Source organism: Protobothrops mucrosquamatus, unplaced genomic scaffold (genome assembly GCF_001527695.2).
Source record: "Protobothrops mucrosquamatus isolate PMUCROS unplaced genomic scaffold, P.Mucros_1.0 scaffold8580, whole genome shotgun sequence".
Taxonomy (NCBI): domain Eukaryota; kingdom Metazoa; phylum Chordata; class Lepidosauria; order Squamata; family Viperidae; genus Protobothrops; species Protobothrops mucrosquamatus.
In genome coordinates this window covers 5,394-7,636 of record NW_015394374.1, presented here as the reverse complement: position 1 = coordinate 7,636, position 2,243 = coordinate 5,394, and the positions used below count along the sequence as shown (strand labels likewise).

The window sequence follows — 2,243 nt, the reverse complement described above, 5'->3', positions numbered from 1 at the left end:
AAACCGCTTAGAGAGGGCTGTAAAGCACTGCGAAGCGGTATATAAGTCTAAGTATTAGTGCTATTAATTGTCCTTGTTTTCAAACGCCACGATAATCATCTGCCATTCTTTTCGGTGGCACTTAAATTCATCTGATCCTGTCTGGGTGGATCCCAACGGTTAACTTACGTTCTCATTTGAAGAGTTGGCATAAGTATTCGAATAGATTTCACATGCAAAGCTCAGTAAATTTCATTAGAAACGAGAACAGCATCTAATTGGAATGTAACCTTTCTGGATTATAATCCACCGTTTCCGATTCGTGCATCCAACAAAGTCAACTGTAGTCCATGCCTTTTTATACTATAACAAACATGATCGCATTTTATAATAAAACTATAAAAAAAACGTACTACAACAACATACTATAAAAAACTAAAATGAGTTAAGGTGCTCCAAGATTCTTCATGGTTTTTAACTAAAAAAAAAAAAAAAAGACGAATGCAACTACAAACTATTTAGACACAGTTCACAATAAAGAAAAGTGACAGTGGCAACGAATAACTCGTCATCTATAAAAATATAATCTCTATTATTTACACAGAAAAGCACAGTCACGGAGAGACATTTTTCTGGCTTTGGAAAGAGCAGCAAGGCAATTTAGTTTCCACTGGCTTTGAAGCAAACTGTTAAATCACATTTACATGCAGCATTTCCCCCCCCCCCAAAGAAAAAGTCAAGGCAGAGTGGATTAAGGATTACCCTCACTTCATCCCAAGAACAACCCTGCAAAGTAGACTGAACTAAGAGACTGGGGGGGAAAACCCATTTATCAATATGTTTCTGGAATGTGCATTAAAATGGGTGGGCAATTAAGACTTCGTTATCTGAAATTTTGCCAGGTGCTTGACCAGATAACAATGCCAGAGCACCGGAATTCCTTCAAAGGCACCGTGTCAAAATGAGCTTAAACCCAAATTTGGGAAAAATGCATGAGGCCGAAGCATTATTTGGTCCAAAACATGGAAAGAAGTCTTTTGTGTATACCGTGGGTCTCCGAACTTGGCGACTTTTAAGACTTGTGGACTTCAACTCCCAGAATTCTGAGCCGTTCGCCATGGCTGGCTGGGAGATTCTGGGAGTTGAAGTCCTCAGCTCTTAAAATGGCCGCCTTTGGAGAACGTTTTGCCGTATGCCATCGTGAATTTGGTCGGGAAAATATGCCTGCGTACTTCGGAAGAAGAATGCTCGCAAGAGAAAAAAAAAATTAACAAGACTCTTCTTAAATTGCACTCAAATTCTGGAGGAAAGTGCCAACATCGGACGAAGGGATTCGGGAGAAGGGGGAAAGGATTCACGGCAAGAAAATCTTGGGCCTCATCATCATTTTGACCTTCCTGAAAGCTTTCCGGTAACCGTTCATGTTATCGTCAGAAGCTCCGGGCCACGTGGCCCAAAAAATGCCGTTGCGGACCCCTTTGTATTTCTTGTTATAATATTTGCCGTTGAGGTTGGCGGCCATGCAGGCGTCAAACCACCAGCCAGAGCTATAATAGGCGCCGCAGCTGCCGGAGGTGTACTGATCATTGTCCCTGTCCACGGTGCTGAAGAACTTTTGATCGTGGTTGTAGCGCTTGCTAAAGTTCAAGGCGTCTCCGGCGGTGCCGCTGTAGCTGCCGATGGTTAACCGGTATTTGAGAAACTCGTTGGCGACGTAGAACTGGTCGTATCTGGCATATTGTCGGACGCCGCTGAGATCTTCCAGCTCGATCCTCAGCTGCATCTCCTTGCTCTTGGTCAGGAGATGAATTTTGTCATTCCCTAGCCAGAACTCCTTACCGTTTCCAAAGCCGTTCTTGTACTCCTCCCAGGTCCGGTTGAAGGAAACGCTGCCGTCCTGGCGCATCTGGAAGACCGTCCAGCCACCGCCAAAGGACTCCATGTCGCAATAAGCGTCAAAGCTACGGTTTCTGGGATCTGGGGTGATTTTGTAGACGCCGTTCTGTCGCTTTCCGGCGGCGAAATAATTGGAACAGTCTCCTTGAAGTAGCTGGATGCCTGGATGAGATAAGATAAGATAAGATAACCTTTATTGTCATTTTTTTTTTACTGCGGGCACAACGGCACACATCAAAACTGAAATTTAGTTGCCCGCCCTCAAAGTGAAACACATACGTGACACACACCGAAACATACTATGTAGATGGACGTTATCGTAATGGACCAGGCTATTTTTTACTTATCTAGCGTAGAAGAAAGGGACA

The 2,243-nt window shown here is 43.8% G+C and overlaps 1 protein-coding gene across 1 annotated transcript; it reads right to left on the bottom strand.

Moving 5' to 3' along the window:
* Positions 1-1,321: 1,321 nt before the first annotated feature.
* Positions 1,322-2,037, bottom strand: LOC107300814 (fibroleukin-like; the record flags this gene model as incomplete). The annotated part of the gene is made up of 1 exon (XM_015830103.1): positions 1,322-2,037. A coding segment is annotated over one exon (704 nt), but the record flags the coding sequence as incomplete, so codon positions are not given.
* Between the last annotated feature and the right edge of the window lie 206 nt (positions 2,038-2,243).